Source organism: Salvia hispanica, chromosome 6 (assembly GCF_023119035.1).
Source record: "Salvia hispanica cultivar TCC Black 2014 chromosome 6, UniMelb_Shisp_WGS_1.0, whole genome shotgun sequence".
Classification (NCBI taxonomy): Eukaryota; Viridiplantae; Streptophyta; class Magnoliopsida; order Lamiales; family Lamiaceae; genus Salvia; species Salvia hispanica.
In genome coordinates this window covers 47,407,702-47,431,756 of record NC_062970.1, presented here as the reverse complement: position 1 = coordinate 47,431,756, position 24,055 = coordinate 47,407,702, and the positions used below count along the sequence as shown (strand labels likewise).

Genomic DNA, 24,055 nt, shown 5'->3' with positions numbered 1-24,055 from the left:
ATGAAAACTCTATCTACATATCTTGTTGAAGTAAAATATTCATTATAAAATCATGGAATCTGTGAAAGTAATATAACAGTTGACATGAATCACATGATGCAATTATTTGTGTAGTTATGCTCCTCTTTAAATTATTCTACTACGTCATACAATTTTGAACAATTCTTACAACATCAACATTTATTAGAAATTTTCAGTTTAATTGATCATTTGTTCGAATTCTTCAAGCAGCCTCAAAATCTGCACTCTTCTCCTGTGAGTCTCTCTCTCTCTCTCTGTTTGCTATCGTCGTAGGTTTGGTTTGGCGCCGTCTGTGTTTTTGTTGGGGTGTTGTTGTGTTGTTGTTTGGTTTTTGGTTATTAGAGCAATTTTAAATATTTAAAGTGAAAAACAATCTTATATATATTCATATGATCATTTTTTAGCTAAATTCCCACTTAATTTGTTGTCGATTGTTGCTTTTACTATGTTGTTTTGTTTGGGTGTTAGAAATGAGTCACTCGTCCTCAAAAAAAGGCTCATAAAAGGGGAGTCTTATCCACTCTTTTACAGATTTATATAGATAAGATAGGATCAGCAGCAGATTGATATAAGAAAAAGATTTAGATATTTAACACGCCCTTGCATGTATGGATCGGAATGAACATCGGATCCATCACGTGGGTAGACAAAACAAGATGCAGCATAAGATTTCATCATCGATTTGGGCCAGAATTAAGATCAGACTTCCATTCATGAGGTAAAGAGATTCATCATCAATTTGGGTCTGCTCTGATTTCCATGATAGAAATGAATCACTCATATACATATTAGATAAAGAGAAATTCAAGTCGATGTAGATTTAGAGATTCAATAGGGTAGGTTTGGGTTGGTTACACATCTGTGTTTTCGTTGGGGTTTAGTTTTGTTGTTGTTGAAGTTGACGTTGATGTTGATGTTGATGTTAGTTTTAAGTTAGAGATCTTAGTTTTTTTATGTCGAACCATTAGATCGGGAACCATTTGGCTTAGATGATTTTTTTGCATCAAAAGAAAAAATTAGGCACCAAAACTTAAATTTTTGAGTCATCAAAACTTATTGAATCTACCCTTTGTGTTTAAAATAAATAAAGACTTGCTACTATGTATGATTTGATTTATATTCTTTTATAAAGATTTGGTATGCATTATCTTATCACTTTCATTTAGATTAAATTAATATATCTAGAAACTTCACTGATTGGTATTGAAGTTGGACTAGTTCGTCAGAGTACAAATTATTACTATCTTATTATCTATTTTCAAAATTCAAACGTCTAATATGACATTTTAGATGTTTCTAGAGATCTTATTGCCTAATAATAATAATAATAATAATAATAATAATAATAATAATAATAATAATAATAATAATAAAGGTTATTTTTAAATTCTCCAGAGATTTTGTATTTTTCATATTCAATCATTTTTGTCCAATAATTGAGCATGTTCTCGATGCAAATCATAATTAAAAAGGACGCTATAATTTTCAAAAAAGCTATTCAACCACGTGATTTTTGCAGTAAACTTCAATAAATTAGTGATAAGGACCATACAATCGCTTTTGTGTCCTATATTATTGGAATGAATTAAATGCTCAAATTAATTGGTATATGATTTAAATGCTCAAATTTATTTACATTATGTTAACAATTCCTACCTATTCGAATGAGATGGTTGCATCCAACGAACATAAAATTATAGTCATAAATAAAACTATAGTTATCTAAATAAATTAAACGTGTTACTAAATTACTACCAAATAAATTTATAGTTATTCATACTATAAATACAAATAAATCACATTATGGCTGATTAGCATCACTCTCTCGACCTCTAGAGCCAGGAAAAGAGGCGAATTTCTCGTAAATGGCGGCCGAAATCAGCGAAAACTTGCTGATTAGAAACGTAGAAGAAGATGGAGATAAGAAGAGCTCATTAAGTGACCGGATATGGATCGAGAGCAAGAAAATTTGGATAGTGGCGGCGCCGGCGATGTTTTGCCGCTTCACGACGTTTGGGACCGGTGTGATCAGCCAAGCCTTCATCGGGCATGTCGGGTCGAAGGAGCTGGCCGCCTTCGCTCTCGTCTTCACCGTCTTCGTCAGATTTGCTCAAGGAATATTGGTACGCTCATGTCTCTCTCTTCAATATTATCCTAATTTAGTCACAATTAATCGATATTGTTCATATAATATTTTAGCTAATTTTTTTAATGACAAGAAAATTATATTAAAATTTATGAAAATTTATTTGACATAACAATTACTAAATATTTTATTATAGAGTTCAAAGTTGATGATAGTCAGTTGTTTATAGTCAAATTGATACTAGCCACAATTTTTAAAATATATACTATATGAACCACTTCATAGTGATTTGAACTCAAAATAATACTTTGGGGAGAGAAAAGGAAACATTTATTTCTATTCAATATGATCAGGGTCATTTTTGTGAGAGTGATCAGAAATTTAATTTATTTGGCCTAGTATATTTTAAGATAGCCCCAACCCCACTGACATAAGCATATACATTTGCAATAAATAAATTCGAGCTAAAGTCAAATAATATGCAAAATCATTCAAAAAAAGTACTATAATTATAAAAGTCAATATTTATCCAAGTTCCAAAATATGATATCACTTATTCGATTATTTTCAGCATCGAGTAAGAGGTGCTATCAGAACGTGACATCACTTATGCACTTATTCAATTGACGTACTTAAATGACAATATGATGACTCATTTCACGAACTTTTTATGTAGATTCAAATTTTATTTGAGACTTAGAGTCGATCCACCTAAAAATCTGACGAGCTGACTCATCATTTCGTTATTTACTTTTAAATTGGGTAAATTTTTCATAAATTTACGGGCTTTCGAGTTGGATGCAATGTAGCTAGGGATGGCAAACGGGCTAGAGACGCTATGCGGGCAAGCCTACGGGGCCCAACAATACCACATGCTCGGCATCTACCTCCAACGGTCGTGGATCGTCTCGATCATCGCCTCCACGGTCATCCTCCCGTTCTTCATCCTGACGGCGCCTATCCTCAAGGCGCTTGGCCAGGAGGCGGAGATCGCTGACATGGCGCAGTCGATGGCCACGTGGATGATCCCGGTGGTGTATTCGTTCGTCCTCGCCTACACCTGCCAGATGTACCTGCAGGCGCAGAGCAAGAACATGATCATCGCCTACCTGGCCGCGGTCTCGTTGGCTCTGCACGTCTTCCTGTCGTGGCTGCTCACGATGAAGTTCGAGTTTGGGGTCACCGGGGCCATGGTTTCCACGGTGGTTGCGTTTTGGCTCCCCAACATCGGACAGCTGGCGTTTGTCGCCTGCGGGGGTTGCCCGCAGACGTGGAGGGGGTTTTCGATGTTGGCCTTTAAAGACCTCTGGCCCATTTTAAAGCTCTCCCTATCCGCCGGCGCCATGCTCTGGTGAGTTGTCACACAGAACGAGGCAAGTGGCGGATCCAGAATTTTAAAAGTAGATAGTCAAAATTATATTTAAATACATATATAAAAAGACATTGGAGGGAAATATATAATTAATACAATGTAAATAAAATATGATAATAATAAGTAAGATAATTTTTAAAGCGGAGCCAAGGAGCAAATACGGGGAGTTGGGGTGGGCTCGAGCACCCCCAAAGTGGCTTTTAATATACATTTTTTTTATGTTACGCATCGTACTATTCTTAGTTAGTACGATGCAATTACTTTTAATCTTAATGTTATTTACTTATAGCGAAATTTTTGGCTCTGGCACTGACACTGACATCGACATTGGCATCGGCATTGGCATTGACACGTGTTTTAAGAATGAATGTGTGTGTGTGTGTGTTTTTAAGGTTATTTTGAGATGTTGAAGATGATTAGATTGTGTTTTTTCTTTTGGCAGCCTTGAAGTGTGGTACTACCCTGTGATTATCCTTCTTACAGGAAACATGACAAATGCTGAGGTGGCAATTGATGCCCTCTCTATATGGTGAGAGTTCTTGATTTTATTTTCCCCGAATAATCGAATCGCGTATTCAATTTTACGTTTGTAGAGCCGAGCCCCGGGTTTATCTAGCTAACGAGATTTTATCGAGTCGAGATCTGAATAGCATGTTGCATCTTTTCTATAGCCTCAACATTAATGGTTGGGAATTGATGATATCTCTCGGTTTCATGGCTGCAGCAAGGTACCATACTACTCTATTGTGTGTTTTTTATTGTAAAAATGGTACTGATTGATTATTGGATTCGACGGTTTTTAGTGTTCGGATATCGAACGAGCTCGGGGCAGGGAACTCGAAAGCTGCAAAATTCTCGATCGCGACGATTGTGATCACGTCTTTTAGCATAGGATTAGTGTTGTTTGTTGTGTTTATGGTGTATAGGCGGCGCGTGGCGTACCTATTCACCGATAGCGAGGAGGTCGCTGCGGCGGTGGACCACATGGGACCGTTGTTGGCCTTCTCCATACTCCTCAACAGCGTCCAACCGGCTCTCTCCGGTGAGCATCTGTCCATAGTCGTTACGGTGAATGACATTTGGATGAATGCAACATTAGAGAGTCATGAGAACTGACTGCACTGAACGTATAAAGTATCTCCACTTAAATGCACTCAGCGTCATAAAGTACATTTCAGTGTTCTTATAATGCTGGTGATACTTTATACGTTGAGCGCATTAATTTTATACATAAATTAAATGCTCTATTTTGACGATCAGAAAATATGTACACGTGGCAGGTGTTGCAATAGGATCCGGATGGCAGGGTACGGTTGCGTGGGTGAACCTGACCACATACTATATTATTGGGCTTCCTATTGGAATCGTGCTTCTATACTTCCTCGATTGGGGAGTTGAAGTATGTTCTTGACTCAATCCTTTATCTAAATTTTTTGATGAGGATGCCAAACGATGTTGTTTTGAGATTTTCTTCTAAAAATTTACGTGTGAAAATTACAATTTTACCTTTCTTTTTTTATTTTTTTAGATAAAAACATCTCTTTTCACATTTTGTCTTACAAAATGCACTTGTTTTGTAGGGCGTTTGGATAGGGATGATGATAGGCGTGCTCATTCAGTCTCTTGTACTAGTTTGGATTACTTATAGAACAAATTGGGAGAAACAGGTCAGACTCCCCTCTTGATTGAATTATTTTTACAATATTTTCTGTAAATTGCTCTTTTTCTTAATTTTTTTATTGATATTAATGTTTGTGTGGTAAAGGTGGAGGCGGCTCAAGGAAGAGTGAACAGATGGCTTGTGAAAGATGAACATAATTAATTACATGTGGGATTAGAGATCCAAGGGCTTGATGAATGGTGGTTCTACAAAATGCCGGTGATTTTTAATAATATTTTTTTTTATAATTAATAATTTAAATTTCGTGACTATATATGGAGTATTAATCAATCGGGTCCTTTTATATTACTTATAGTATTATAATCCAAAATTAAGATTAAATCTACGCTCTTAGATTTTAAAATGAATGTAAATCTCACGAATTTCAATAAATAGTAAATAAAATATCAATAAAGGGATAAGATCGTCATTTTGTTAACATATTATAATTTTCGTGATCTTTTTTATATCAACATAGTGCATTACAATTATCAACACAGTGACATGAAAATCTCATCACAAGTAGCAGAAAATATCAACACAGTTTTATTGATATGTACATGCATTATATTGAGATTGTTTGATGCATTTATTGATAAAAATCTGCGTATACGAAAACTGAAATAAAAATTATCAAATTTCACCATTCGAACGTCGTCGGAACATATGCAATTGGGATCTCGTTAGAATTCTTATAAAATTTTATATTTTTTGCGAAAAAATAATTTAAATCGAGAGAGTTGCATATATTCAAATTTTTGAGATGATTTTGAAGAGAGAGAAAGTAGTTAGCTTTAACTACTCCATATTTATGAATTGACATTAATACTTTTTGAATTTATTAAATTATTATTTAAATTTAACCACTAGATCTCTTCATTTAACAGCTAGAAATTAGTCTCAATTTTTTTTATATTATTTAGTTAGCAATTGATCATCGACATTAGTCGATATAAATAAAATTGTAATTAGAAAATCCCAGCAGTGCAACTGTTTAAAGAATGCATTATTTCAAGAATTAATTGTGTTCTCTATTCTTCCAATTACTCAAATCATAGTTATAGGGGGTTAGCAATAACTAATTATCTCATGATTATCCATCTAGGATTGAATTGTGTGATTGAATCTCATGAATCAAACATACTACCAATTTATTCTGGGATACAATCTTTCAAACCGAACATTCCCACAGAAATCGTTGTAGCTTGGTGTAAAACATCAACAATATATTGCACATAGATCAGATTTTTACATTACAAAATAATTGCAAATAGATCCAAACCTCTTGGTGTTTCTGGCTGATTTTAAAGTAATAGGACGAAACATACTTTTATCAAACTTCGTGGTTTTTCGGCAATTTGCAATAAATTACAATTACATCGTAGTTTTAGGTATAGATTATTTTATCTACATTTATTCAGTTATTCGTTTGAGAGATGCTTAGAAAATTTATTATCCGGATCATATGTTGTGTGTTCCTCAAAATCGTTTGTTTTGGACGTGTTTCATGGAAATATTTATAGTAATTACTACCTCCGTCCACGAAAATTTGTCCCATTTTTCCATTTTCGTCCGTCCCCCAAAATTTGTCCAATTTCACTTTTACTATTTTTGGTAGTGGACCCCATATTCCACTAACTCATTCCTACTCACATTTTATTAATATAAAAGTAGGACTCACAATCCACTAACTTTTTCAACTAACTTTCCATTACATTTCTTAAAACTCGTATCCGGTCAAACCGGGACGAATTTTCGTGAACGGAGGTAGTAATATACAATGTGTACCGAATAAACTTATTTTTTATATCACATGGAGTATATATAACGGGTAAATTGCACGTAGTGAACACACCTTTAAATAAATTATAGTAGTACTGTATATTGTATAATATACTATTGATTATTGATATATACTACGTGTGATGGGCTTCATGTACAGAAAATAGTTTGCTTTAACTGGCTAAATGTGTTCTTTTTTTATTGGGCCTAAAGCTTTGGTGGAAGAGTGATTAATGTGTAATAGAGAAATGGCGGTTTGTGCAACTACATTTGGCCCTAAACCCTAATCAATACTTCCTCACCACAAATTCATCTCATTCTACATTCAAAACATCATTAATCTCAAATCCTCAACCAATCCTTTGAAACTTAATTAATTCTGCAATAGAGAAATGGTGGTTTGTGCAACTACATTGAGCTTATTGCTTGTGTTCTTGTTCGGATTTGTAGTAAATTCGTCTCTTGCTCATAATCATGTGTATCACGTGGGCGAACACGATGGTTGGACTCTTTTACCCTTGGGAAAGTTCAACCATTGGGCTCAGAAACATAGATTCCAAGTCAATGATGATCTAGGTAAATCTCTTCTATTTTTACTCTCACTCTCTTCGTATGAATGTTTGTGGTCATCAACAAAAGTTATTAGTAAAATTATGATTTGATTTCTAAATACGGAGTATCTTTTTAAGAAGATTTATATCCTAATTCCTTATTCTTGTAATGAAAGAAATATCCTTCACTATCGAAGTGGAGTCAGAAGTGACTGACCCATCGTCACCCCGGCCTTTGGAACTCCTTTCATTCAATTTTTTTTTGATGTGATTCGTACCCTAATTTCTCATTCTTGTAAACCAAAGAGATATTTTTTTTTAAATTGTAACAATGGCTGGTCCATGTGGAATCAAGGGTTGATCGACTCCACTAGCGTTTCAACCTTTCAAACTCCTTTCGTTCAAACGCCACTTCAAATATTCAACCACGTGTTTTTCGCAGTAAACTTCAATAAATTAGGGATAAGGACCATACTATTACTATTTTCAATCGCTTTTGTGTCCTATACTATTGGTATGATTTCAATGCTTAAATTAATTGGTATGACTTAAAATCACAAATTTATTTACATTATATTAACCGTTCCTACTTATAGTGAGATGGTTGCATCCAAAGAACATATAATTATAGTCATAAATAAAACTATAGTAGTACTATTTAAACAAATTAAACGTGTTACTAAATTACTAGCAAATAAATCGTTATTATTTCATACTATAAATACGAATAAATACATTATGGCTGATTAACATCACTCTCTCGATCTACAGAGCTAGGAAAAGAGGCGAAGTTCTCATAAATGGCGGCCGAAATCAGCGAAAATTTGCTGATTAGAAACGTAGAAGAAGGTGGAGATAAAAAGAGCTCATTAAGTGACCGGATATGGATAGAGAGCAAGAAAATTTGGATAGTGGCGGCGCCGGCGATGTTTTGCCGCTTCACGACGTTTGGGGCCGGTGTGATCAGCCAAGCCTTCATCGGGCATGTCGGATCGAAGGAGCTGGCCGCCTTCGCTCTCGTCTTCACCGTCTTGGTCCGATTTGCTCAAGGAATATTGGTATGCTCATGTCTCTCTCTTCAATATTATCCTAATTTAGTCTTCATATAATATTTTAGCTGATTTTTTAAAATTATGAAAATAATTTGACATAACAATTACTAAAATATTTCATTATAGAGTTCAAAGTTGATGATAGTCACTTTGTATATAGAAAAGTAGATAGTACTAGCCACAATTTTTTAATATATATAAATTTTTTAATATATATATATATATATATTAAAAATGACAACACGTTTAAAATGACACTGTAACACCACGCTAGACTGCAATATTATATATGCTAGATTGCAATAGTATAAACGCTAGACAGCAATCTACAATAAATCTATAGATTGCAGTCTAGCGTATTAGATATTGCAGTCTAGCGTATTGGATAATGCAGGCTGCGTCACCTTGCAGTCTAGAGTATTGGATATTGCAGTCTAAAGTATAGGATGTTGCAGTCCGCGTAAATTTACACTTGCGAATTTTTTATGATTGCCACATGGCAGCTGATTATTCGTCCACGTGTACAAATGATTGGCTAGGAATGGTGGTATGATGTTATTTTAAGATGGGTTGTCATTTTAACAGTAATCACGGTGTGTGATCAAATACTAACTTTTTACAGTAATAACTAAATATCAATTTTGTATGTTAAAAATATCAACACAAAGACATAAATTTATCAATTTTTTTGTGTTGATAAACTTATATCTTTGTGTTGATTTTTAATTTTACATGTTGTATTGATATATTATGTCTTTATGTTAATAATTTTAATACATATAATTGAAAATTATTATAAATTAGTTAGCACACTAACGCAACCCAACCACTTCATGGCTAGTGATTTGAACTCAAAATAATACTTTGGGGAGAGAAGAGAAAACTTTCTTATTTATTATACATTTATTTCTATTCAATATGATCAGGGTCATTTTCATGAGAGTGGTCACAAATTAAAGTTATTTGGCCTAGTCTATTTTAAGATAGTCCCCAACCCCTCTGACATAATAATAAATAAATTCGAGCAAAAGTCGAATGATCACTTTATCAGATGCAAAATCACCCAAATGGAAGTACTATATTAGTACCAAAATATAACATCACTTATTGGATTATTTTAGCCGTTGAATAAGAGGTACTATCAGAACGTGACATCACTTATGCACTTATTCAATTGATATAGTTAATTGACAATATTCGATTATTTTAGCCGTTGAGTAAGAGGTACTATCAGAACGTGACATCACTTATGCACTTATTCAATTGACATAGTTAATTGACAATATGATGACTCATTTCACGAACTTTTTATGTGGATTCAAATTTTAATGAAGACTTAGCTAGAGTTGATCAACCTAAAAATCTGACGAGCTGACTCATCATCGTTATTTATTTTTAAAGTGGGTAAATTTTTCATAAATTTACGGGTTTTCAAAGCATCGGGCACATTGTATGAAAAAATGCTGAAAGTCGGACGCAATGCAGCTAGGGATGGCAAACGGGCTAGAGACGCTATGCGGGCAAGCCTACGGGGCCCAGCAGTTGCACATGCTCGGTATCTACCTCCAGCGCTCGTGGCTCGTCTCGATCATCGCCTCCACGGTCATCCTCCCCTTCTTCATCCTGACGGCGCCTATCCTCAAAGCGCTAGGCCAGGAGGCAGAGATTGCGGATATGGCGCAGTCAATGGCCATGTGGATGATCCCGGTGGTGTATTCGTTCGTCCTCGCCTACACCTGCCAGATGTACCTGCAGGCGCAGAGCAAGAACATGATCATCGCCTACCTGGCCGCGGTCTCGTTGCCCCTACACGTCTTCCTGTCGTGGCTGCTCACGATGAAGTTCGAGTTTGGGGTCACCGGAGCCATGGTTTCCACGGTGATCGCATTCTGGCTCCCCAACATCGGCCAGCTGGCGTTTGTCGCCTGCGGGGGTTGCCCGCAGACGTGGAGGGGGTTTTCGATGTTGGCCTTTAAAGACCTCTGGCCCATCTTCAAGCTCTCCTTGTCCGCCGGCGCCATGCTCTGGTGAGTCATCACACAGATAGACGCCGAGGCGAAGCTAGGATTTTAAAAATAAATATTTATATACTTATATAATTGGAGGGAAATGTAGAATTAGTGCAAGGGGTGAGTGGCCCATTTCTAATATGGTATCAGAGCGGGCCCAAGTCGATGATGGATTTCTCTTTATTTCTTATCTACCTCATGAGTGGAAGACCGATGTCCTTTCCGGCCCACATCGATGATGGTTCTCTCTTATCTCTTGCATTGCCTACCCACGTGATGGAAGATCGATGTCCTTTCCGGCCCACACGTGAGGGGGCGTGTTAAATTCTCTCAATTCTGTCCCACATCGACTTGGTGATGATCCAATCTAATCTATATAAGTGTGGATAACCCTCCCCCTTATGAGGCCTTTTAAGGGGTGAGTAGCCCATTTCTAAATATGATAATAATAATACTCCCTCCGTCCCCCATTAAGAGTCACATTTTTCCATTTCGGTCCGTCCCCAATTAAGAGTCACACTTCATTTTTACCATAAATAGTAAGTAGGTCTCACATTCCACTAACTCAATTCACTCACATTTTATTATAAAACCAATATAAAAAAATGGGTCCCACGTTCCACTAACTTTTTCAACCAACTTTTCTTTACATTTCTTAAAACCCGTGTCCGGTCAAAGAGTGACTCCTAATAGGGGACGGAGGGAGTAATAAGTAAGGCAACTGCTTGGCTCCGCTCCAACACATATGGGGAGTGGGGTGGGCTCGAGGATCCCCAAAGTGGCTTTTAATCTAAAAATTTTGATGTCACGCATCGTACTATCGATGCAATGACTTTTGAACTTAATGTTGTTACTTATAGTGAAATTTTTTGCTCTGGCTTTGGCAGTTGGCACTGACACTGACATCGACACTGGCATGACACTGACACATGTGTTAAGAATGAATATGTGTGTGTTTTAAGGTCATTTTGATATGTTGATGATGATTAGATTGTGTTTGATTTTTTGGCAGCCTTGAAGCGTGGTACTACCCTGTGATTATCCTTCTCACAGGAAACATGACAAAGGCTGAGGTGGCAATTGATGCCCTCTCTATATGGTGAGAGTTCTTGATTTTATTTTCCCCGAATAATCGAATCGCGTATTCAATTTTACGTTTGTAGAGCCGAGCCCCGGGTTTATCTAGCTAACGAGCTTTTATCGAGTCGAGATCTGAATAGCTTGTTGCATCTTTTCTATAGCATCAATATTAATGGTTGGGAATTGATGATATCTCTCGGGTTCATGGCTGCAGCCAGGTACAATACTACTTACTCTATTGTGTGTGTTTGTGTTTTTTATTATATAAAATGTAACACCCCCTCCAAATAGGAGATGCTACAATTTGGTACCATTAAGTATAGTAAATTAAAATATCTATTTCTAGAGCCATTCTTATCTAAGTGATTAACATCATTTCAAGTGACTATTCTCATTCCTATCTTATATAGAGTGTGTTTCGCATACGCACATAATTTTCACATATCAATAACTTAATACTATAATGTCATATTATGTCAATCATTATCAAATTTCCTATAATCACATCATATATCATCAGGTAATATCATATAATCTTAGATAATTTCATAAAATGTTAGACAATTCCACTTACCACCATAGGACACCGTTCAACATCGTATGCGCCGCTAATTATACCCGATCTTGTAAACCGAATCTCCAACGATAACCAGATTCCTGATATAGGTAGTACTGAATCTCTGAAGAGCAAAAACCATGTCAGAGGCTCCGAAGAGCAAACCATATCAGAGGCTCCGAAGAGCAAATCGGAGGCCACAAAGGGCAATTATCACGTTATTTCCCCCGCGTGGGGACCGATCGACATATCATATTCTCCACCGCGTGTGGACCGATCGAATATCATACTATTTCCGCCGCGTGCGGACCGATCGAAATATTTTTGGTGCACCAACATACTTATCAAATTGTCACCGCGTGTGGCCCGCTCAAATAAATCATCATTTCCCCCGCATAGGGACCGATCGGACCCAAGTATAATCCTGGGCATGTACCATGGTACACAAATATTTCCACCGCGTGTGGACAGATCGGACTCGGGTATAAAACTCGAGCATGCATCATGATGCACTACTTATTTCTCCCGCGTGGAGACCGATTAGGTCCGAGTAGAACTCGGGCCTACACTATGGTGTACAATCATCCTATTGGCCTGCTATCCGTACTTACTAACCTTCTCAGTATCCCTCCTTCTTGAATTCAGATACCACTTCCAATTGTCATGTACTACTTATATCATACATGCCGTATTTCTCATATATCGTCTTGTACCAAATATTCATATTCCACATAAATACTACTCCCTCCGTCCCGCTTAAGATGACACGTTTTCTTTTTTAGTTTGTCCCGATTAAGATGACACATTTCCTATTTTAGAAACTTTATCTCTCCAATTAATACACCCAACAACTTTTTCTCACTTCTATTAAAATATTCATCTTTCTTTCTCTCTATTTTAATACTTACATCCACCTTTTCTCTCTCGAATTAAATACTTTAACCAATAACTCCTAAAATCCCGTGCCGGCTAAGGAATGTGTCATCTTAGTCGGGACGGAGGGAGTATTTTTATTTTCCTTATTACACATCTTTTTCTTAACATTCCTCATAATTACTGTCACTTATCACATCTATTCAATGTTACTACTATTCACAACATACATAATCTCAATATCATAATTCATAATCAAATGACTACCAACTTAATATACTCTTTTCCACCATTAATTCACTCAATTACTATTCACTTCTTCTATTTAGACTCACTTTAATAGGAAATGTCCATAATTAATTCCAAGATTAATTATGTAATCCTTATTTCATTTAAAATCATAATTTCGTGATCAAATCGTAAAACTTAAGCATATTAATTATGTATCCAAAATTTTACTAATTAAATCACATTAAGTAATTTAACATATCAATATAATTAAAACATAATCTTTTAACCAGACGAATGGGGCCGGGCCATCCATGCTAAGAAAAAGGATGGAACCGAAGTCTCTTATAATTATCTCAATAAAACTCCATAACATAATTATCACTACTTATTCAAACATGATATATTAAACATGAATTAAACTATATAATAACACTCCTAATTAGACGAAGGGGGTCGGGCCTCCCATGCTAATCTAGGAGTCCATCTGTAAAACCTCTCTAAATATCACATTAAATTCTAACACAACATTAATCTCTTAATTATTTTGTATTAATTAAATTAATCAAATTAACTTAAATAACACTCCTTACTTATAGCTAAAGTGGCCAAGCCAATCATGCTAAGAAAGAGTGGGGTGCCAAAGCCCACCAAAAGATGAGGGTGTTGGGCTATTTATAGCCAACCCCTTCTAGAAAATTCTATTTTTAATTCTTTATTTAATCTCTTTTTGATTAATCTTTTTCTAGATAATTCTATAAGAATGAAGACAAAAATACTCATTTTCTTCCTTAGCAATTCTAGTCCCTTTCTCAACCTTTCTAGAAGGTTTGATTTTTGTGTTCTAATCATCTTGAAGACACATGTACCCAGAAATATATGACCATATTTTAGGACAAATGGCATTATAATACAAATCCATATTTTACTTAAACTCTCTAGATTTTCCTATTTATTCCAAGACATTATATGGATTAATAATCATCGAAAATTGCTTTACTATTTAATTAAGAGTGTATAATTTATTTATGTGAATTTTCCATATTCTTTCTAACTATTTCGTATATTAATCTTACTACAATATAAATTACTCCATATGTATAAATTATCATTTTCATACCAAATTCTTCGTGTAAAATTTTGAATTCGCAAATTTTTTAATCGTAATAGCGAATTCTACTAACCCATTTTGGGGTGTTACATAAATGGTACTGATTGATTATTGGATTTGACGATTGTTAGTGTTCGGATATCGAACGAGCTCGGGGCAGGGAACTCGAAAGCTGCAAAATTCTCGATCGCGACGATTGTGATCACGTCTTTTAGCATAGGATTAGTGTTGTTTGTTGTGTTTATGGTGTATAGGCGGCGCGTGGCGTACCTATTCACCGATAGTGAAGAGGTCGCTGCGGCGGTGGATCACATGGGACCGTTGTTGGCCTTCTCCATACTCCTCAACAGCGTCCAACCGGCTCTTTCCGGTGAGCATCCGTCCATAGTCGTTACGGTGAATGACATTTGGATGAATGCAACATTAGAGAGTCATGAGAACTGAGTGCAATGAACGTATAAAGTATCTCCACTTAACTGCACTCAACATCATAAAGTACATTTCAGTGTTCTTATAATGCTGTTGATACTTTATACGTTGAGTGCATTAATTTTATACATAAATTAAATGCGCTATTCTGACGATTGGAAAATATGTATACGTGGCAGGTGTTGCAATAGGGTCCGGATGGCAGGGTACGGTTGCGTGGGTGAACCTGACCACATACTATATTATTGGGCTTCCTATTGGAATCGTGCTTCTATACTTCCTCGATTGGGGAGTTGACGTACGTTCTCGACTCAATCCTTTATCTAAATTTTTTGACGAGGATGCCAAACGACGTTGTTTTGAGATTTTCTTCTCAAAATTTATGTGTGAAAATTACAATTTTATCTCTTTTTCACATTTTGTCTTACAAAATGCACTTGTTTTGTAGGGCGTTTGGATCGGGATGATGATAGGCGTGCTCATTCAGTCTCTCGTACTAGTTTGGATTACTTACAGAACAAATTGGGAGAAACAGGTGAGAGTAGATGGTCCCTCTTGATTGAATTATTTTTACAATATTTTGCTATAAATTGTTCATTTTATTTAATTATTTATTGTTCTTAATGTTTGTGTGGCAAAGGTGGAGATTGCTCACGGAAGAGTAAACAGATGGCTTGTGAAAGATGAACAAAATTAATAATGTGGGATTACAGATTCAAGGGCTTGATGAATGGTTCTTTATAATTTTAATTTCAAATAGTAATTAAATTGGAGATGGTGGAATGCTATATATGGAGTGTTACAGATCCAAGGGCTTGATGAATGGTGGTTCTGGAAATGCCTATCATTTTCAAATAATAATTTTTCTTGTTTATTAATAATTTAAATTTCGAGAATGCTATATATGGAGTATTAGTCAAGGATCCACTTATATTACATATAGCATCATAATCGAAAATTAAAACCAAATCTACGTTTTTAGATTTTAAAATTAGTTAGCACTCTATTAATCAATATAAATAAAATTGTGGAGTAATTAGAAAAGCAATACTGTCACTCTAATCATTGTTTGACTATTTGCTGTACAAATCAGAGATCCATCCATGGCAGCAGCTTTCGCAGCTCTAGCTTCTCTTCAAAACAATATCCACCTTATCCACAATCACCCCAACCATACCTTTCCCTTTGAGGAAGATCAGATTCAATCCCTGTGCGAAAACGTCCTTTTCCTGATCGATTTCATGAAAAGCTACGACAATTCTCATGGATCCAGAAGAGAAACAGCAGAAGCTCTAGAGACGCGAATTGCGCGCGCAGCTCACGTCGCGGAAGACGTGATCGAAGCACATACGGTGGATCAGATCAGATGTGGAGAGACTCGATCGCCTCGTTTCCTGCTGGATCTGCACAAAGCAACCCAAGGAACGGATTACATGAGGAGAAAGGCGTTGAATCTGAGATCGCGAAGCGGATTGCTGGAGCCGAAGTCTACAAATCCATCCGCATCCGCAAATCCAGCGCCTCTTCTCACCTCTTCCATGGTCGGATTTGATGATATCTTAAGCAAGCTTTTGGTTCTGCTCACCGGAGCTCCCTCAAGTCAGCGAGTAGTCATCTCCATCGAAGGCATGGGGGGAATCGGTAAGACTACTCTTGCCATAAACGCATTTCAGCATCCCTGTATCGTGCAACACTTTGATGTTTGCCTCTGGGCAACAATATCTCAGGAGTATAGCATTCACAAAATCTTGGCACACCTCTTGTCTTGTATAAGAGGAGGATCTGCTAGCGGAACGGTTGATGAGGCGCGAGAGAGGTTGTACAAGAGCTTATTCGGGCAGAGGTATTTGATTGTTCTAGACGATATGTGGAGCCTCAAAGCCTGGGATGATATGAATGTGAAATCCTTGTTTCCGGATACAAACAATGGAAGTCGAGTCGTTGTGACTACTAGGAATGCGAATGTAGCCAATCACTTGGCCGATCATCGCATTGCAATGAGGTTTCTAGATGGAGACACTAGTTGGGATCTATTTTGTCAAAATGCATTTGCAGAGCAACGAGGTTGTTGCCCTCCCGAGTTGGAGGAGACAGCAAGGAAGATCGTTGCACGGTGCAAAGGACTTCCCCTAGCAATTGTTGTTGTCGGAGGCCATCTCAGGAAGTCCCCAACGGCTCTAGCCTACTGGGAGAATGTTGCACAATCAATTTCGTATTCTACAGGGAACGACGAGCAATGCTTGAATGTGTTATCTTTGAGTTATCGATACTTGCCTGCTCATCTAAAGCCGTGCTTCCTACTCCTTGGAGCGTTTCCAGAAGATGAAAAGATTTACGCGCAGGATGTTCTTAAGCTCTGGATCGCTGAAGGATTTATACAACGTTTTAACGCTTCCCGCTTGGAAGAGGCTGCAGCGTGTTATTTACGGGATCTTTATATGAGAAATCTCATTTTACTGGATACATTGGACTATAAGGGAGATATAGCAGTATTTAAAGTACATGATCTAGTAAGAGAAATGTGCCTACAGACTGCCAAGAAAGAGGAGTTTTTTTCTGTATTCCAAACTTCAGCAGCCATAATAACTAGGGAGCGCCGCGTTGTAATTAGTGGAGAAGTGAATCATGAAATAATAGCCCCGGATGCTCCAGTCCGTTGCCTGATATGCATTGAAGGTCGTTACGATATAAACACTCTGTATGACTTGAAACTGTTGAGAACGTTGAGTAACGTTGCTACGACATTCATAAGTGAGTCTATTTTTCAGCAAGTTAACTTGCGGTACCTTAACGTGGATCTTGTTTACATCCCTCGCCCTGTTTGTTATTATCTTCCCTCGTCGATATCATTGCTCTGGAATCTGCAAATATTGACAATTATAGTACCGGATCAATCGAAAGTGATTGCACCGTATGGGATTTGGGAGATGCTGCAGCTTAGGCAGATTGAGGTCGACGCGATTTGTCTCATTGATCCGCTTCCGGTAGATCAAGCAGATGAGTTGGTTATGAGAAATCTATGCACACTTTTGAAAGTGGAGAATTTCAGACTTAGTGAAGAGGTTTGCAAGAGAATCCCCAATGTGAGAGAACTAAAGTTATCCTATTGTGAAGAAGTAAGTTGGCCATATTACTGTCCCCGCAATCTTGGCTGCTTCCATCAGCTGCAAAACCTGGCATTGCAGTTTGATTTTAATTCCAAGTGGCGCGAGTTCGCCACGAGCCTCACTTTCCCAAGCTCTCTCCGGGTGCTGCGGTTAAGCGGCTGTGGTGTTGATTGGGAAGAGCTGACAACGATGGTTGGATCATTGCCCCGTCTTGAAATGCTTTCGTTGTTTCCAAACTCGGTCGTTGGATCTGTCTGGACACCCGTTGAGGGCAAGTTCTGTCGCTTGAAAGCCTTGAAGATTTATGGCTGCAGTGATTTAGTCTGTTGGAATGCTGACAGATCCCATTTTCCAGTCCTCGAAGATCTTCGTCTAAGAGACTTGTTTTGTTTTGGTTTTTGGTGGTTTCATGTTGACACTAGGATGAGCATATTAATCATCTGATTCTGCTCCTAATATGTCAAGGTCATTTATTCCACATAACTTTCTTTTGCCCTTCATTTCAAATTTATTGTTTTTTAGTCTAATTATAAAATTATTAAATACTCCCTTCCCTTCGTCCCGAGTATTCTCAATGAGTCGTATTTCGTTTTGGGTTGTGTCCATATAGGTAGGGATGTCAGTATAGTCTACAACCTGTGGTTTGACCCAAATTGCCCACCAATTTTATAGGGTTAGGGCTGGAAATTTCTATCCCGATAAAACTAAAACTCGATTAGCCCGCAACCTGTAGTCAGACCCGAAAACCCGATACAATTTCTATTATTCTATTTTTTTTACTCCTAATTAGACACTTCATTGATTAATTTTATAATATAGATAACTAAAAACATAGTAACTTTCAATTTTATATTAAATATAAAAATTATATATTAATTTTTTTTTTATTATAATAATTGATAAAACTTAAAAACTTCAAATTCAATAAAAAAATATTTAAAATTTCACGAAATATCTCAAATATTAGTATTTGATCATGTTTATGATTGAATTTAAGCATATATCTCAAATTTATCATAATTAAATATTTTACATTTTATGAACATAAATAATTTTCATCATAGCTTATTGGATTGATCGCATATTAATCTTATCAGTAACACAACTCGATTAACCCGCTGGGCTAGCCCGAAACCCGAGCCTTATGAATGGTTCTTAATAATTTAAATTTCAAACAATTAAATTGGAGATGGTGGAATGCTATATATGGAGTGTTATCTAAATAAAATGGTACTACTAATTTCTTCCATTCACTCATTTGTATACATTACTTTGATGAAAACATATACAGAACACACTTTGCAGTTAGCAGCTACTCCCAAACATTACTAACAGACTCAACAATTCAGCTATTTCCCAAACATAGATGTTCTTTGTTTCTCAAGTAATTCCTTCAACTTCTTGATTAGCTTCGGATCCGAGCACATGTAGTCCTGTAACGACTCCCTCAGAGACTGCAGTAACTTCACGTGATCCTCGTCTGGATCGGAGTTGAGTAGCTTTGTAAACAAGTTCTTCCAGAGATCGACTTTCCAGTACCTAAACAAACAACAAGCATTGCTCATGGATTCACAACAACGTGTTGGAAGGTGAAACGAAGAGAGTGAAGAGTTTGCACGGACCGCTTGTAATGTTCTTTGGGCTGGTAATGGAAGCCTCCTTCTGGAGATGCTATCTTCTCAATCTTCATGTATTTGTTGTGTAGCATCATGTGAACTATAACGCACAGGCCGTACAAGTCCACCTAGAACTCAATCCGAACGTTTTCTCATCATGAATCGTATAAATGTAGCATGTACATGATTACCAGCAGATGTAGAACCTTGAGGATAAACAGAATCTCATGAATGAATGTATATATATATACCTGAAATGTCCATGGTTTTTTTTCTTGCATTTCGATGCAACGGAAGCCTGAAGTTCTGCAATCTCCCATGAATTTGGTGCCTTCGGGGAAGGAACTCAGATCTATACCTCTTCCCCAGTCCACAAGGCATAGTCCCTGAATTGTGGAATGGAATCATGAAACTTGATAATATGGGAATATGTTACTATATGAATGTACAATTGCAAAGATGTCCAGAAATAACCTGATCGCCCCATGTTCCAGCTCGAAGGCGGAAATCGTTTACATCCTCTGTTGGATCATCCCTGCCGTTGTATATTATCATAGTTGTAGAATTAGATAACACTGAAGTGATTGAAAATGTCTAAAAGAAAGACTCCAGTTTGATAAGAAAAATATCACCGATTACCTAGAATATCGTATGAGCAAATTATCAGGTTTGAAGTCGCCATGGATCATTGCAGCACAATGCAGAGTTTCTAGCATTTGAAGCATCTCAATGGTGTAATAAATGCATAATACTTCGTCCATGGACCCGCCTCTAACATCATTAGAGTTTATGGCATCCTGCAGATGATTGAATAGGAGTAAGTATTAGGTAAACACTGACTTACAAAAGAACGAAAACAAGTAGATGCAAACCAGTAGTGTCCCATAAGCAAAATAATCAGTGACCAAGACGCTATAGTCGGAATAGAGATGCAATGTGTGAGCAAAGCCAAAACTCTTCCTCTGAAAACCAGAAAACATTGATTAAGAGTTATGACTAATCGATACTAATAGGAATTGTTGTTACTGTATTTACATACTTCTTTTTCAGGAATCCGAATGTCAAGTTGACGGTACATATAAAACTCCCAAGGAAATGGTGGCTTTTGAATCTGTCAGAAAACGGAAGCTTCAGACAAGGGGGAGTGATCACCCTAGATTGAAATCTATACGGTAAGCTGGAATGAACATTATAACTACCTTAAGGGCAACAACATGATCAGGGTTGCTGTCCACATATGCTTTGAACACCTGAGCAAAGCCACCCTGGCCTGCACATCCTCTGATCTGATAATTTTCTCCACCTTCAGGCATGACGAATCAAAACCAGACTGAAGTCAACAGCGGAAGGAATATTATGACATGATTGGTAATTTGGTAGAGTACAAATATCAGCATATAGCAGCTACCATGCATGCTTAAACCACTCGAGACCAAGAACATAGAGTTTCATTAAAGAATTTTATTTCTACCACTGAATCTGTGTTGATTCTATCCTAAGATCAACTGTCTGTATAGACAATACTATAACCTCCATCTTCTGGATGCCCTTGGTTTGCTTGTAACTTCATCTTTTCACTTCCCTGCCTCAAAGTACCTTAACCAAGAACCATTTATAGACATTGCATCTAATATTTCTGGTACAACACCAGGTTGACCAAGCATGGACCATTGTATAGCTAACAACCAGGCAGGGCATTCGGTGTTATTCTATATGCTCCAATACTAGCATATGCATATGCAGCTAAATCAAACTAGCCATTACAGACAGATAGAGAATCAACATACAAAAACATTTAAGAACAGAATATTGATGCTTATGCCAATCATGCATTTTACAAAAAATGCTTACCTATATTGATTTTGATGCTTTTGTTTTTAGCTGATTTCTGCAAGGTGGATAACGACACTTTTCCAGGATATGCTTTATTACTTGATAGGTATCCCTAACAAATATGCAATTTTCTTTAGATACCTTGAAAACAATTTACACATGAAACTTTATATCCACTCATAGATGAAGGCTTCACCTCAAATTGTACAACTTTAGAATTCATTTTCTGCAGTAGGTCTTTGAGGGTTGAGACAGACCATGGATTAATAAAATTATCTCCGTCCTCTACAGAAACACCATTTTTCATCTGCCCAAAGGTGAAAAGAACTTGGATTGTCAGTATTTTCTATCTCTGTAACAGACATTATTAATCTACAGACTCACTTGTAAGCATCAATACCAAACACTATGAGAAAATGTGTTACTTCAAAAAAAAGGCAATTCCCTTTCCTCTATACTCTTTAATATAGTGTCTGGACAGAATAGGATGAATGAATTCCATCATACCTTTTGAAATGATTCGTTAGATACCCTTTCAGACATCCTCTCGAGAAATAGAACCTGAGCTTTTTTAAGTCTCCCCAGTGGCTGAGCATTTCTGATAAGCAAGAACACCTTTATTATAGTGGAATATCAAAAATCATACTACTATAAAACTATCAATGTGAATGAGAAGTTAATAAACCTTGAGATGCCAAGATGATAAATCATGCAAGCATCTATCAGTTTGCCTTTCGCTTCCAGAAACAAAGCGAATGATTCATAAAGCAGTGCTTTGTGTACACAAATCCTGTGCTCCTCCATTTCCTTAAACACTCTTTCATAATCTGAGCTACCATCCATCTAGAAAATATACAAAATAACATGAATATTCCCAAAAACGAGAGGCACATTTTTTACATCAGAAACTAGCACATTCATCCAACAGCATTTCTGTTGCATCAGATCACGAACATAATCCATAAAGTGTGAATTCAACTTAACCAATCGAATTAACCAAAAATATCTTACAATTCATAAAATCACTTATTAGAGTGTATATTCAGCTGAAATGAACATAAAACCACAAAATACCCAAGTAGACTGAAGCTAAAACATAACAGTAATCAAAACGATTAACAAAAGAGGAATAAACATTACATAGAGGAACCAGATCTTGAGAAATCTGATGTCGTCTCGATACCGCGGATCGGACTTGAAGCTATGAATGCAATTCGCAACGAGCGCATCGAAATCCGCAAAATCGATTTGGTCGCTCGAATTTTGAATTCGCAATGCCTCATAAATTGACCTTGAATTCGCATAAAATACAAATAAATTGGGGAAAAGTGCAAATCTGTATGACAAAATTAAGTGACCGAAGCAGATAACTCACTGGAGAAAAGGTAAGATAGGATCATCGGTAGCGGAGGAGGATACGCCGTTGACGTTGCCGGAATTTCTCGAAACGACGGCCATGATTTTCTCAGATTCTTCCTCCGACGTGAAGCACGAAAAATGTGTGTTTGAATATTTGAAATGTGAAATCAAGCGGGAGTACCTTTCTTTCTTTTTGGTCCCTGCAGTTATCTTAATTACTTAAAAAACCCTATGCCTCATTTGCTTTTTAATATTGATAACAATTGTACAAAATGAATACTCTCTCCGTCCGCGAATAAGAGTCCGTTTTTCTATTTTGGTCCGTCCGCGAATAGGAGTCTCGGTTCATTATTACCATAAATGGTATAAAGGCCCCACATTCCACCTACTCATTCCACTCACATATCATTTAAAACTAATATATACAAGTGGGACCACATTCCACTAACTTTCTTTCACCCACTTTTCTTAACATTTATTAAAATCCGTGCCAGAATGGAATGAGACTCTTATTCACGGACAGGTGGAGTAAATGATTATGATCATAAATATAATTTCTAATTATTATGATCACAAGTATGATTACATATATTATGGTGATCTTTGAGAATTCTTAAAAATGAGAGCTAAGAGCCAATTAAATGCTTTAGATTTCTTAAACCAATGTGAAAATGGTATGTCCTTTTAAAGCTAAAATAATTATGATATATTCTAAAATTATGAAAGAAAATTATGGTTTAAGTATAATGATTTTGAATTTCAAAGTAATAGAGGGTGCATGAGTTGGTAATGATTTTGAATTTGGGCATGAATGTTTATGTATTTCATGATCATCCATCAAGATATAGTAATAGTAGTACAACATGTTAATTAATTATAGAATATTTATATACCTAAAAATCGGAGTAATACACCATACTATAATCATATACAAGTTCTAACAAACAATAGAGAATTAGAGATAGCCCATCATAGATCTCAAAATTACCACATAAATAAATAAAAGACATACTCCTACTAACTAATTAAGTCTTTAATAATAACTTAATATCATATGATGAGGATTAATGACAGAAGAGAGGGAGCTCAATGAGATTGATTATCGGACATGGAAATGTTTGTAGGTTGAATTTTCTTGGACACTCATTTGAATCCTCCCCCTATCATCCACTTGCCCACACACCATCTCTTTCCCGCCGCCGCCGCCCTTGATGCGGCCGCTCGTCGACCCTTCTCCGTCTCCCGGATTCTTCCTCCGCCTCTCGTTGTGGCCGGCTAACCGCCTCCGACAGCTCCTCTTTGCGTCGTCGAATTCCGAGAGCTCATGGAA

The 24,055-nt window shown here is 36.7% G+C and overlaps 5 protein-coding genes across 6 annotated transcripts in view; 4 read left to right on the top strand and 1 right to left on the bottom strand.

Moving 5' to 3' along the window:
- Positions 1-59: 59 nt before the first annotated feature.
- On the top strand, positions 60-5,448 carry LOC125191874 (protein DETOXIFICATION 21-like). Of its 2 annotated transcripts, XM_048089303.1 has the most exons (10): positions 60-255; positions 553-739; positions 1,858-2,144; positions 2,917-3,458; positions 3,922-4,008; positions 4,151-4,207; positions 4,283-4,521; positions 4,760-4,878; positions 5,060-5,146; positions 5,245-5,448. In XM_048089303.1, the coding sequence occupies exons 3-10, from the start codon at positions 1,887-1,889 to the stop codon at positions 5,299-5,301; spliced, it is 1,446 nt and encodes a 481-aa protein (XP_047945260.1). In that variant the 5' UTR covers positions 60-255; positions 553-739; positions 1,858-1,886; the 3' UTR covers positions 5,302-5,448. The 2 variants fall into 2 exon arrangements, with proteins under 2 accessions (XP_047945260.1, XP_047945259.1); XM_048089302.1 differs by lacking the exon at positions 553-739 and having other exon boundaries at positions 61-255.
- Positions 5,449-8,207: 2,759 nt separating this feature from the next.
- On the top strand, positions 8,208-15,697 carry LOC125196669 (protein DETOXIFICATION 21-like). Its single transcript, XM_048095276.1, has 8 exons — positions 8,208-8,530; positions 10,010-10,551; positions 11,546-11,632; positions 11,775-11,831; positions 14,513-14,751; positions 14,990-15,108; positions 15,259-15,345; positions 15,451-15,697. The coding sequence occupies exons 1-8, from the start codon at positions 8,273-8,275 to the stop codon at positions 15,505-15,507; spliced, it is 1,446 nt and encodes a 481-aa protein (XP_047951233.1). The 5' UTR covers positions 8,208-8,272; the 3' UTR covers positions 15,508-15,697.
- A 216-nt stretch (positions 15,698-15,913) lies between these two features.
- Positions 15,914-18,361, top strand: LOC125195598 (putative late blight resistance protein homolog R1B-17). The gene has a single exon (XM_048093732.1). The coding sequence runs from the start codon at positions 15,914-15,916 to the stop codon at positions 18,359-18,361; it is 2,448 nt and encodes an 815-aa protein (XP_047949689.1).
- Positions 18,362-19,135: 774 nt separating this feature from the next.
- On the bottom strand, positions 19,136-22,874 carry LOC125194335 (mitotic checkpoint serine/threonine-protein kinase BUB1-like). Its single transcript, XM_048092504.1, has 14 exons — positions 22,742-22,874; positions 22,507-22,657; positions 22,052-22,209; positions 21,874-21,964; positions 21,563-21,673; positions 21,385-21,478; positions 20,733-20,836; positions 20,573-20,644; positions 20,406-20,495; positions 20,173-20,330; positions 20,008-20,068; positions 19,785-19,919; positions 19,540-19,661; positions 19,136-19,456 (listed from the first exon to the last, which is right to left on the bottom strand). The coding sequence occupies exons 1-14, from the start codon at positions 22,822-22,824 to the stop codon at positions 19,267-19,269; spliced, it is 1,620 nt and encodes a 539-aa protein (XP_047948461.1). The 5' UTR covers positions 22,825-22,874; the 3' UTR covers positions 19,136-19,266.
- A 918-nt stretch (positions 22,875-23,792) lies between these two features.
- Positions 23,793-24,055, top strand: part of LOC125195597 (protein DETOXIFICATION 21-like) — a 2,875-nt gene continuing 2,612 nt past the window's right edge. The window contains exon 1 of the mRNA XM_048093731.1: positions 23,793-23,845. Within this exon, the coding sequence (XP_047949688.1) occupies positions 23,793-23,845 (53 nt within the window). The remainder of the gene's footprint in view (positions 23,846-24,055) is intronic.